We start from the raw sequence: 12,237 nt of genomic DNA on the forward strand, positions 1-12,237 counted from the left end.
AGGAAAATCTGGAGCTGCTAAGATGTAAAGGTCCTCCATGCTAAGCATTGGTTAGCGAGGTAGGGAGTAAGCCTCTTTCTCAGAGAAATTCAACAGCAGGTGCATGCATCACACACTCCAGAAATACAGCAGGACACCAAACATACTGCTTAAATGTGAATTTCTCCAGGTGTGAAGAAAGGTGGTTAGGATTGCACTGCTCTTTTATAAGCGGTCATAAAATTATTTGGTGCCAGGAGAAGGAGATCAAATGGCTCCAGATAGGCACTGTTTTCTAGAAGGTTCACAAAACTCAGTGGCATTGGAGGAGTACATACCATCAGAGAGACTATACATAGGCAATTTTAAAAATTAATTCATGTTTGTAGAGCTCTAATATCCTCACGCTTACAGAAAGCCAAAAGTATTATTAAGGAATCTCCCTTTTCTGGAGTACATCATTACTCCAGAATTTTCTCAGAACATCAGCTCAGAATGGCCAATCTGCTCAAAACATCAATTTTCATTCTCTTATTAAGGATACACTAAAATGAAGGCTTCCTTAAAAGGAAACTGACTTATGATCATTGTTAAAAACAAAATAATTATGAAGTAAGATAAATTCCCATACCCCTGAAACTTGGAAAAAATAATATACATGTAAATTTCCACTTTAAAAAAAGATAAACCAGTTTAGGGATAAACTGTAAAAGATAAATAAAGCAAATGACATAGACCCAGAGAAAAAGACAGAGAACATTCTTAGAGGGAGATAGTTTGAAGTATATCAATCCCTTTACCTGATGCTGTTGCCAGTAGGCTGTCTGAATCACATGGTCTACAGGATGAAGCACTAACAGGATTTATGGAGGAGCTACAGGCAATGGTGGTGGGAATGATAAAGGAACTTTCTGAACATGCAGGTTGGTTCAGTCCAGGGGATTGGGAAGGCCAGGCACCCACCTGAGATGTGGCCATGGCTGGTATGGCACAGCCTGCAGATGCCATAGATATATCTATAGTTGGTTTTGGTGGCAGCTGAGGTGAGGACTTAGAAATAATTTCCTCATTTATTACCCTGATTCCTTGTGGTGAACTGGAAGGAGGTGAAATCATGGTTTTGCTGTCAAATTTTACACCTATATTAGAGGATCGACTACTATCCATAATAACTTTAAGCTGTGGGTGTGGTGGTGAAGGAGTTTGCGAAAGCCCTGGCTTTTTTGGAGGAATAGGTGGAGGATTTCCTCTGTCAATTCTTGATACATTGGGAGTCTTTAAACCCATTCTACCGACTGGGGGATAGGTGCCAACTTCCACTGAATGTGACATTCCAGGCCGCAAAGTAGCACCAGCTTGAGGACTTGTAAATCTTGAAAGGACTTGGGTGACAGTATTCCGAGCTAGCTGTTTGGCAACTAGGTTGTCACGACTAGTGGGAGACACATCCCTTGACGGAGGGCTTTGAGTAGTGTTTCCATTTTGGTCTTGATCATTAGCATTAGCTTGAAATCTAAATCTAGCTGCTTGGACTCGAGGATTTATGCCTGGATGCACAGTAGTGTTCGCAGACTGTGACTGTAAACTGTGCACAGATGAAGCTAGTGGGTAGTTCTGAGATGCAACACTTGATGCTGGAGAAACGGAGACGGCAGCATTACTTGGAAAGGGGGAAGTGTTATTTGTTATATCTGGTGATGAGCCAGTACTTGGCCCATTTTCCTCAATTCTGTTTTGACTTGGAGTCAGAACAGGAGTTGTGGATGGGACAATCAGTTCACTACAGGAAGAGTGCCTATCAATGACTGGTTTCACAAATGCTGCATTGGAGGATACATTCGTTTTTGTACTGCCAGAAACCAAAGAGTTCACTGCCGAAGGTTTTACAGGCACAGTCAAAGGCAGCTTCCTAACATTTTCAGTGCTAATGTCTGTCAGCGTTGTATCTGTCTGACAAGCAATAGTTCTTAAAGCTGGGACTTCTGTTCCAACAGATACAGAAACAAAACCCTTATCTTTATTTCTACAAGTGAGAGAAAGGTTTGGTTTACAGTCATTTTCCTTTTTTAACTGCTCAATCATTTTTCTCATTTTCTCGCTCTCTTCTTTGAGGTCACTGGTATGTGCTTCCTCTCTGTTAAGTTTGGCACGCAGTTGCTCCCTTTCTGTGTCAAGCTCAGAGAGCTGTTTTTCCATTTGAGCTTCCATTTGTGTACTCCTTTGTTTCTCAGCTGCAAGAGAGTCCTCCAGTTCATTAGCTTTTTTTTTTTCTTCTTCAAATTTTGACATTATTTCTTCCAGTTTCTGGGCTTCCTCTACAATTTTCCCAGACAACTGTTTACATTCTTTCACTAGCATCAATACTACATGTTTATTCTTGCCACGTTCTTCTTCAAGACGAGCAGACAACTTCTTATGCTCCAGCTCAAGCATCTGTAACTGAGACTTTTCCATTTCCAACTGAAATAAAAATGTATAGGTAAATTCTCATTAACATACAAAATACAGCTTTTCAACTTGGTATGTTTTTTAACATGACACTGTTCTTTCAACCTTTTAAAAAACATGCTGTATTACCTAAGCAAATTCCAGTATTCTACCATTACATGAAAGTTGAGGTACAAAATGTTAGAATATTTGCGGACTAAACCAAAAAAATCCAGAAAAAATTTTATTTGAAACCAAAACTGATTTCTTCAGTTACTCACTCAAACGAATGAGGGGGGAAAATCATTTCAGTTTCAAAAAACACGCAAACCGAAAAAACCAAAGCAAAACTAAATGTAAGAGGATTGTGTTTAATTTCCGGGGTGTTGTGTTATCCAAAACAAAATTTTGTGATTTTTCATTTTGTTTCATTTTCATATGGTTTTCACCCTTTTTTGCCTTTTTTAAAAAATAACATAAAAACGGCCGTACTGGGTTAGACGAAAGGTCCGTCTAGCCCAGTATCCTGTCTTCAGACAGTGGCCAATGCCAAGTGCTCCAGAGGGAATGAACAGAACAGATAATCATCAAGTGATCCATCCCGTTGCCCATATAAATATAGCAAATATAGCAAATTTACTATTCACTGAAAAAACATCACCTAGCTCTACTGATGGCACTACAACCTAAACCACTTCAGTATTTCCCTATCAGCCTCATATACATGTCAAACAAAAATTGCTAACTAGCACTTCCCATGCTGCAGCATCCTCTTCCTATGCTGTTTATCTGAATGACTTGCTAAAAAAAATAAAAAATTCTGCATTCTCCAAATACCCTTACAATTTCTTTAACTTGACCCTATGATCTTACTATGCAGCCTGAAAGTCTCTCCCTCTCACCCCACCATAACCACCACAAATTAAGAGGTTAACCTTACCTACTGTACATGTGCAGAAAGATCAAGAACCACTACACTTTTGAAGTGCATTTACTTGTTTAATATTTTTACCAACTCTGGGAAAATATTTACAGGCAACTAAAAGTCTAGTGCTTGCAAACTTGCAAGCTTCACTCTGATTTCAGTAAGAAAGTTGTTTCCTGCTTCCATCTTACTAGAATTTTTCACTTTCCAGCAATTAACAGTTTGCTGCACAGATGGATTAAGAGCTGATCTATAGAGGGTCAGAGCAAACAGCAATATACTTAAAATGAGCTCACTTGGAATAACTGCTTCACTTCAGCACTTCTGATTACTACAGAGGTAGGAAGGATTTTATGTTAAACTAGATGATAAATGACACTCATTTCAGAGTTGTAAGAAGATACTGTACAGTGAATATATTTCATGTAAACTGTAGTCTGGGGAAACAGATGGCCCAGAGGATTGGTAATGGGATATGGAGCATTTCATCTTTAAGTCAGTGGGTTTTGGCCTTGGTTGCTATCAAAAGAAAGTCATTACAGTATGATGACTTTTTGAGGGAGCCTGCTGTTACCCAATGGTATCCCAGGTCCTCCTCCAGTAGAAGACTGACAGTTTCTTGAACAGCTTCTGAAATGTTTTCCTTATTCCTACATGTGTGCTCGCTCTCTCTCTCTCGCTCTCTCTCACTAGCCTCTATTTTGTTTCAAAGGTAATAAATACAATTTTTCTTAGGGTTGTTCAGTTAGTCCTCTACTATTATCTAATATTTAGTGGAAACGAAACTTGCATCACATCAGGAGGGGAACAGAACAGGGAAAAGGACTGCAGGTCAGAAGTTTGATTCCACTTGCTGTCGCTCATTTTTGGAGGCTACATTTTACCCATTTGGTAAGTCCAGTTCAGATACACAACAGAGAACTCTGAAAAGGGAAGGAAGGTTAGGTAAATCTTTTGGAGAGATAATCTTCACGAAATGCTGGTAAAATGATAAGGCTGTCTCAACTCCCCAACATTATAATTAGTGTTCTCTTGCTTGAAAATTTTTCCTCTGCTTTGTTGGGAGGAGGAAAGAGGGCAAAAAGTGTATGCAGGGAGAGTGCGTGTATGTGATGTTGATAGGGTGACCAGATAATAAGTGTGAAAAATTGGGATGGAGTGGAGGTGGGGGTGGTAATAGCAGCAATATACTTAAAATACTTAAAATTCCTATATAAAAACAAAGCCCCCAGTATTGGGACGTCTTATCACCCTAGATGTTAACAACTGTGGTAGATGTTTTACATACAGTAAAATTTTATTGGTGTGCCTGATCATCATGAGGATGGTCAAGTTAAAACAAAGACATTATGACTAACCAAGCTCCTACATTACAAGTTTCATTTTGATCTCCCATATCAAAAGAGGTCCTCAGACTGCAGTGGCTAAAATTAAAGCTCTAGATTTACTAGTGACAGGAGCCCTATGATGATTTAACAGCAACACCCAGCATCACACAACCCATCCTGCCCACCTCCATTGGCCCAAACTAGTTTGCTCTTCATTAACAAGACAGTATTCAATAGCAGTATAAAAAGGATAATAGGAAATCCAAAGGCACTGCTAAGTGAAGAGTAGCAGCAGCATTTGTCAATGAGAGTATACCAGCAAATATTAATTTACTGTGATTTATCAGATTGCAATTAGGACTGTCCCTGAGACTTCAGTTACAGTCAACCACAGGCAGAAAATCATGCTCCTTGTCCAGCAAAAGTCATTCCATTTCAATTTTACCACTTAGGAATTAGCACCTTTATGTGCAAACCTCTCCAGCAACAGCTGTACTAATGTTGCTAGAGTGACTGAAAAAAGTCATGGAAAAAGGTACATATGACAGAGTCTGACACTGTAGATTATTTTACAATAAGAAAGTGTCTCAGTCCTCTGCAGACTACCCATATTACGTTAACCCAACTGAAGACAATAGATTACACTGAGCATTACTGCATGTTGGGAGGGAAGTTGGTTTTGTACGTTAACTGAAATAAAACTAACTTATTTTCAAGTTGTTACAGACAGAGATAATAATCTAATATAGCTCAAGTTGCTAGTAACTCAGAACCTTTAAATAGGCACTCCAGAGCTCACAGATCAAATTAATATCTAGGGAAAAAGGAAAACAGCCATCCCTTAAATAATAGCTTTTATACAATGAATTCATAGATAACTAACTTGTGAATAAGCTGAAGCATGCAACATTGTCCTCATCAACATTCAAACTGTAGAATCACCAAGAACCAAGAAAGTTTTACTCAGCTAATACTGCAATACATCAGACTGTTATGCATAGGAACCAAAATGCTGAAATGAAGCATGTTTATCATAATGACTTGGCAAAGCATATGTAAATAAAGAAGAAAGTTTGGTTTCAAGTCTCATGCAACTGATCTAATTACACTGAGCTGTCAACTAGCAGCGTCTATTATCTGACACATCAAGCTAAAATTAGTTCTCAGCTTGCAGCCCCGGAATGCTCTCATCCAAGTTTCAAAAATGGTTGCTTTCATCCTGCTTCCAAATATTGTTCTTGGCTGAAAGGACTCCACTCTTCAAAAGCCAAAGACCATTTTCTTCCCTCGTTCTATTGTAAAATATCTTTATATAAGGCTTGTATCTGAAAGGTTTGTCATCTTCTTTGCGGGAACAGCGTTAATGAGCTGGATCAGGACTGTCAAGCCCCTTGTTAACAGAAGTAATAGATCACTCTCTAATCCTTTTCCCTGTGAAGATATATCTTTAAAATCATACTAATGCCAGCTGACCGCATATTCAGTTGAGCTCCACCTCTGCATTATGACATTGAGGGAGAACTGGGAGATACACTTAAAGATCCCCCCCAACAAACTTTTATACAGAACAATGAATCAAGTAAGTTTAAAGGGCACCTCAAAGAATAATTTCATTAACATTCCCAGCAGATGAAATTGTGGAAAAACAACATCACTTGCCCCATAACCTCAGCCGCGCAGAACACAATGCCATCCACAGCCTCAGAAACAACTCTGACATCATAATCAAAAAGGCTGACAAAGGAGGTGCTGTCGTCATCATGAATAGGTCGGAATATGAACAAGCGGCTGCTAGGCAGCTCTCCAACACCACTTTCTACAAACCATTACCCTCTGATCCCACTGAGGGTTACCAAAAGAAACTACACCATCTGCTCAAGAAACTCCTTGAAAAAGCACAAGAACAAATCCGCACAGACACACCCCTAGAACTCCGACCAGGGGTATTCTATCTGCTACCCAAGATCCATAAACCTGGAAATCCTGGACGCCCCATCATCTCAGGCATTGGCACCCTGACAGCAGGACTGTCTGGCTATGCAGACTGCCTCCTCAGGCCCTACGCTACCAGCACTCCCAGCTATCTTCGAGACACCACTGACTTCCTGAGGAAACTACAATCCATCGGTGACTTTCCTGAAAATACCATCCTAGCCACTATGGATGTAGAAGCCCTCTACACCAACATTCCACACAAAGACGGACTACAAGCTGTCAGGAACAGTATCCCCGATAATGTCACGGCAAACCTGGTGGCTGAACTTTGTGACTTTGTCCTCACCCATAACTATTTCACATTTGGGGACAATGTATACCTTCAAATCAGTGGCACTGCTATGGGTACCCTCATGGCCCCACAGTATTTATGGCTGACTTAGAACAACGCTTCCTCAGCTCTTGTCCCCTAATGCCCCTACTCTACTTGCACTACATTGATGACATCTTCATCATCTGGACCCGTGGAAAAGAAGCTCTTGAGGAATTCCACCATGATTTCAACAATTTCCAACCCACCATCAACCTCAGCCTGGTCCAGTCCAGACAAGAGATCCACTTCCTGGACACTACGGTGCTAATAAGCGATGGTCACATAAACACCACCCTATACCGGAAACCTACTGACCACTATACTTACCTACATGCCTCCAGCTTTCATCCAGACCACACCACATGATCCATTGTCTACAGCAAAGCTCTATGATACCTCCGTATTTGCTCCAACTCCTCAGACATAGACAAACACCTACAAGATCTCTATCAAGCGTTCTTACAACTATAATACCCATCTGCTGAAGTGAAGAAACAGATTGACAGAGCCAGAAGAGTACCCAGAAGTCACCTACTACAGGACAGGCCCAACAAAAAAAATAACAGAACGCTACTAGCGTTCAGCCCCCAACTAAAACCTCTCCATCGCATCATCAAGGATCTACAACCTATCCTGAAGGATGACCCATCACTCTCACAGATCTTGGGAGACAGGCCAGTCCTTGCTTACGGACAGCCCCCCAACCTGAAGCAAATACTCACCAGCAGCCACACACCACACAACAAAAACACTAACCCAGGAACCTATCCTTGCAACAAAGCCCGTTGCCAACTGTGTCCACATATCTATTCAGGGGACACCATCATAGGGCCTAATCACATCAACCACACTATCAGAGGCTCATTCACCTGCGCATCTACCAATGTGATATATGCCATCATGTGCCAGCAATGCCCCTCTGCCATGTACATTGGCCAAACTGGACAGTCTCTACGTAAAAGAATAAATGGACACAAATCAGACGTCAAGAATTATAACATTCAAAAACCAGCCGGAGAACACTTCAATCTCTTTGGTCACTCGATTGCAGACCTAAAAATGGCAATTCTTCAACAAAAAAACTTCAAAAACAGACTCCCAACGAGAGACTGCTGAATTGGAATTAATTTGCAAACTGGATACAATTAACTTAGGCTTGAATAAAGACTGAGAGTGGATGTGTCATTACACAAAGTAAAACTATTTCCCCTTGTTTATTTCCCCTCCTACTGTTCTTGTAAAGTGCTGGAAATGGCCCACCTTGATTATCACTACAAAAGTTTCCTCCCCCACCCCGGCTTTCCTGCTGGTAATAGCTCACCTTTCCTGATCACTCTTGTTACAGTCTGTATGGTAACACCCATTGTTTCATGTTCTCTGTGTACATAAAATCTCCCCACTATATTTTCCACTGTATGCATCCGATGAACTGAGCTCTAGCTCACGAAAGCTTATGCTCTAATAAATTTGTTAGTCTCTAAGGTGCCACTAGTACTCCTTTTCTTTTTTCATCTGCTATTTGGAATTTCAAAACCAATGAGGCAATAAATCTGGCAAAAAAAGTAGAAGAAGATTTTTATAATGGCAAAAAAGTGTATTTCTCCCACTTTCTTTGTCCTCAAAGGTACCTGCATTATGTTAGCTAAAGCTTTTTGAAAAACAAAATTGTTCTCTGGCTTAGAGCACACAAGAAAAATCTCAGCTTGACAAATGCATGAGATCCTTTAGAATGGATATGATTAGTAACCTGGGTTAAACATACTGCCCCGCATGCTACCTACAATAAAGTTTTAAGACAAATACATACCTACATATAGAATTATACTATGGCTGTCAATTAATCACAGTTAACTCATGCGATTAACTAAAACAAAATTAAATTAATCACGATTAATCTCAGTTTTAATCACACTGTTAACAGAATACCAACTGAAATTTATTAAATATTTTTGGATGTTTTTCTACATTTTCAAATATATTAATTTCAATTACAACAAGAATACAAATTGTACAGTGCTTACTCTATATTATTTTTCATTACAAATATTTGCACTGTGAAAATGATGAAAGAAATAGTATTTTTCAATTCTCTTCATACAAGTACTGTAGTGCAATCTCTTCATCCTGAAAGTGCAATTTACAAATGTAGATTTTTGTTACACTCAATTGCACTCAAAAACAAAACAATGTAAAACTTTAGAGCCTACAAGTCTACTCAGTCCTACTTCTTGTTCAGCCAATTGCTAAGACAGTCCATTCCATGACTCCACTTCTGAAATAAAAAATAGTCTCCAATACATTCTTGTTGGATAATCTGTGCCATACTGTATTATTTTCCCCAACAGATGTCTGGGTAATTGAAGTCCCCCATCACCACCAAGTCCTATACTTTCAATGATTTTGTTAGTGGTTTAAAAAAAGGATCATCCATGTCTTCTTCCTGGTTTGGTGGTCTGTAGTAGACCCCTACCATGACATCACCCTGGCTTTTTACCCCTTTTATCCTTACCCAGAGACTTTCAACAGGTCTGTCTCTTATTTCCATCTCAACCTCAATCCAAATGTATACATTTTTAATAAATAAGGAAACACCCTTTTCCCCTGACTGTCCTTTCTGAGCAAGCTGTACCCTTCTATATCTGCCATCAAAGCCTGTGACACACACACACTCCTTGCAGATGTTATTGCCACCTTGAATGCAGTTTTTTGACACAAAAGAGTAAAAAGGGAAGATGCCTGAGGCTTGAATGGAGGTCCCATCAGAGCTGCTAAGAACATTCCTGCCACGCCATTGGAAAACACCTATGTTCCATGGAGGGGCAGATGAAATGCCAAAATTGCCACCAGATTCACCCTCAACAAGCTAAGTGCAATGCCCGATGACTGAAGAAGTAACAAGTACTCCAAGATGTCTTGCATACAAGGCAGTTTCAGTTGAACTCCAGGGACCAACAACTACATAAAAAATACTTCCATTTGGCCGAACCAGCCATTCTGGTAGAGGGCTTTCTACTATTGAATAGAATCTGTCTGACAGCCTGCAAACATCACTCTTCCTCCTCATTTAATGGAGCAGCCACACAGTGAGATGCAGGGAGCTGAATTCGGGATGCCAAGTCTGACCATAAGTCTGAGTCAGGAGGCTGGGATGAAGAAGGCGGCATTTGGGAGGCCAAATTGATAATGCAAGAAGGTCAGAGAACCAACATTGCCTCGGACACTTTCAGTCTGAGGATGACCTGCGGATGATCAGGATCAGAGGAAAAACATACAGGAGTGCTGATTGCCAGCTGAGTTGGATGGCAACAGTCAGAGAGCTCAGACTGAGACTCCTCTGGGAGAAAAACATATGGCATTTCCTGTTGTCCCTCATGACAAACAGGCTGATTGTTGGGATACCCCATCCTGCAAAGAGGAATTGCAGAACACTTGGCTTCAGAGATCACTCATGATCCAGGGAAAAATTCTTGCTGAGATGATCCACAAGTTGACTCTGGACCCCAGCCAAATGATCGGCTATCAGAGTAATGCTCTCCTTGATGCAGAATCATCAGAGCCTGATTTCCTGAAGCTCCAGAATGTTGATATGCAACGAAGCTTCCTGGTCTCACCACAGACTCTGAACTTTCAGCAACCCCAAATGCGCTCCTCAGTCCATTAGGCAGGCATCGGTGATAACAGTCCTGGTTGGTGGGGACTGAGTGAAGGGAACACTGTCCACCACTACAAGGAGTACAGGATTAGCGGAGGGCACCAAACCAGTTTGTCCAAGGGGTGAACGACTGAACGATAAATTGACCTGAGACGCTTTTGAAGAGGGCGAAGATGCATCCTGGCAAATTGGATCACCTGTATGCATGCTTCCATGTGACCCAACAGCCTTAGGCACATAAAAACCGTGAGGGAAGGGTGAGACTACAAATCCAGACAAAGGTGGCGAATGGAGTGAAAACGGTCAGTTGGCAAAAAAACTTTCAAACTCGTACAATCTATTAGGACCCAAGTGAACTCAATTTTCTGAGTCGGGACCAGCGTTGACTTCCCACTGTCTAAGATGAAGCTCAGTCGATCACATAAGCATCATGTGACATATAAGAAAGAACTTCTTCTCTGGACCTGCTCCTCAGCAACCAATTGTCCAGGTATGGGAAGACAGGGATATCCCTCTTCCTGAGATATCCTCAGATTGTCACTACAATCATACATTTGGTGAAAATCCAGGGGCAGAGGACAGACCAAAGGGGACTATGGTGTACTGATAATGATGGTTCACCATGACAAACCAGAGAAATCTTCTGTGGCTCAGGACAATCGCCACATCACCGGCGTATGCACAATGTGCCCAGCCATTTAATGACATCATCATGAGGCAGGTGGAATGCCAGTAGCCCACCATCGAAATAAGTCAGAGGGCACTCGACAATGACGTGACATAGTCTGAAGTTGATGGTAGCTGTGTTGCAGGTCATTAGAAAAGCCCCATTTAAAGAGACTGTCCACACAGTTGCCCTGTTCTGTTCAAAACCGGTTCAAAGATGACAACAGGTGCATTGGCAGATGAAAACGTGGTGAACAGTTGGTTGGGTCAGTGACAAGATATTCCACTGTCAAACAGATTCCACTGTCATGTGCGGTGGTGGCATGAATGACCATAAAGGGGGTCTAGAAAACAAGCGAGCCAGATGAAAATAGGCATCCTGAAGATCCAAGGCAGCAAAACAGTCATTGTAATTTAACATGGGGAGAATAGTTGACAGAGTGACCATCTATAATCTCACATATCTGATGTATTTGTTGAAGTTGCTGAGATCAAGAATGGGCCTCACTCCTCCTTTGATTGGGAACCAAAATTACTGGAAATAAAAGCCTTGACCCCAGTGCTACGGAGGAACTTCCTCTATCAGTCTGAATGCTAGCTGGGAACTTGGTTGAGGAGAAGCATCTCATGAGAAGGGTCCTTGAAGAGGGAAGGGGAGAGGAGTGGAAAGAAACTGTCATGCTGCCTTAGAGGAGGGAAGGACTGCCCACAGCGATGCTACAGGCAGTACTGCAGCTCCTGCTGCAGTGCGCTGTAATGGCGTCTCTGCATTACTGGAGTACATATTCCCAGCAAGCGCAAGGTGGCTGAAGGGTCTTTAAATGAATGCAGAGAGTTTTATCAGTCATCTTTTCTGGAAAAAAAAAAGCACCTGACCATTGAAGGGCAGGTTCTCAATAGTCTGCTGTATGTCGGGTGCAATGCCAGAATTTTGCAGCCCTCAGGGTTATCG

General features: G+C 41.3%; 1 protein-coding gene across 1 annotated transcript in view; it reads right to left on the reverse strand.

Moving 5' to 3' along the window:
* The window catches only part of CTTNBP2 (cortactin binding protein 2), a 197,079-nt gene that overhangs the window by 111,996 nt on the left and 72,846 nt on the right, over positions 1–12,237 (reverse strand). The window contains 1 exon segment of the mRNA XM_037888921.2: positions 780–2,439. Coding sequence (XP_037744849.1) covers positions 780–2,439 — 1,660 coding nt within the window.

The sequence above is a fragment of the Chelonia mydas genome, chromosome 1 (genome assembly GCF_015237465.2).
Source record: "Chelonia mydas isolate rCheMyd1 chromosome 1, rCheMyd1.pri.v2, whole genome shotgun sequence".
Lineage (NCBI taxonomy): Eukaryota > Metazoa > Chordata > Testudines > Cheloniidae > Chelonia > Chelonia mydas.